This window comes from Hirsutella rhossiliensis (genome assembly GCF_020360975.1).
Source record: "Hirsutella rhossiliensis strain HR02 chromosome Unknown scaffold00010, whole genome shotgun sequence".
NCBI classification, from domain to species: Eukaryota; Fungi; Ascomycota; class Sordariomycetes; order Hypocreales; family Ophiocordycipitaceae; genus Hirsutella; species Hirsutella rhossiliensis.
This window is the reverse complement of record NW_025408676.1, coordinates 2,682,904-2,684,081: the sequence shown is the minus strand read 5'-3', so window position 1 is coordinate 2,684,081 and position 1,178 is coordinate 2,682,904. Positions and strand designations below refer to the sequence as shown.

Sequence of the window (1,178 nt, the reverse complement as noted above, 5' to 3'; positions counted from 1 at the left end):
GTAAGCCTTAGGTTACCCGTCCCCTCTACCTTAGGTAGTATCCTCTACTAAGGGGTATATAAGGCGGTATCCCCCCCTTCTCCCTTCCCTTCCTTCTCTCCTTTCTTTAACTATAGTAGTAGTATTAATAGGTAAGTTCCGCTCTACTTAAGGCGTTAGTCCGTTCCTAGCTATATAGGCCGCTCTATTAACGTATGCTTATAGTAGTAGCGGTAGTAGCAATAATAGCCCTAATAATAATAATAACTCTAACTAATAAGTTCCGCGCTTTATAGAGCGGGAGGCCGTATTCCGTTATACTAACTTCCGCGATAGATATATCTGCCTCTCCCTCTCCTACCTCCTCCTTCTCGGAGCGTATAGAGTCGTTCGTCGACGCTATGCTAGCCGCGGCCGACGATAACTCCGCCGCTACCGCCGCTCCTACCCGCGCCGCTGCCACCGCTCCTACCGCCGCCGCCGCCGCCTCTACTATACTATTCGCTCTTACGTCGCCCCTTAGGGTAACGACGCCGTCCCCGCCGCTACCTATAACGCCCGGCCCCTCGGCCCCTACCTCTATCTCCGCTACCCCCGTAAGTCTATAGTTAAGTAAGCGTAATAAACGTTATCCGCTAACCTCCTATAGTATAAGCGCTAAGTATAGGCCGGCGCCGCCTACTCGGCCCCCTATATACGTTATACGTCGTAGGAGCTCGACTACTCTAACTAGGCCGGGCGCCGCCGCGGAGGTAGCTACTACTAGTACGCGCGAGCCGGCCGCGCCTATAAGGCGGCGCCTCCCGTCCTACTCGCTACGGCGTTGGCTTAGAAGGCCGGCTCGTATAGGCAGGCGCGGGGGGCTACTAAGAAGCGCCTTACCGCCGCCGCCGCCGCCTACCGTAACCTCCGCGCCCTCGAGTAATAGGGCCTTATACCTAAGTAAATCCTACTCCTCCGCTCCCTTATTTCTGCCTCTAACGTACCCGGCGCTAGGGATACTACCTCCGTCGCCCTATCGGCGGTCCCCTTAGCTATACCCGCCTCCGCTACCGCCGCTACCCCTACCGCCGCTGCTAGCCGCCGCCCCTCTACCTCTAGAGCCGCCGCCGCCGCTAACTAGCTTACGGGCTTAGAGGGCCGCCTTAGCGCCTTAGAGACCGCCGCCGCCGCTAATAAAAAGGAGGAGGCTAATAAGG

General features: G+C 56.7%; 1 protein-coding gene across 1 annotated transcript; it reads left to right on the top strand.

The window, feature by feature from the left end:
- Positions 1-380: 380 nt before the first annotated feature.
- Positions 381-904, top strand: HRG_08668 (uncharacterized protein; the record flags this gene model as incomplete). The annotated part of the gene is made up of 2 exons (XM_044867139.1): positions 381-575; positions 812-904. The coding sequence occupies 2 exons, from the start codon at positions 381-383 to the stop codon at positions 902-904; spliced, it is 288 nt and encodes a 95-aa protein (XP_044718026.1).
- Positions 905-1,178: the final 274 nt, after the last annotated feature.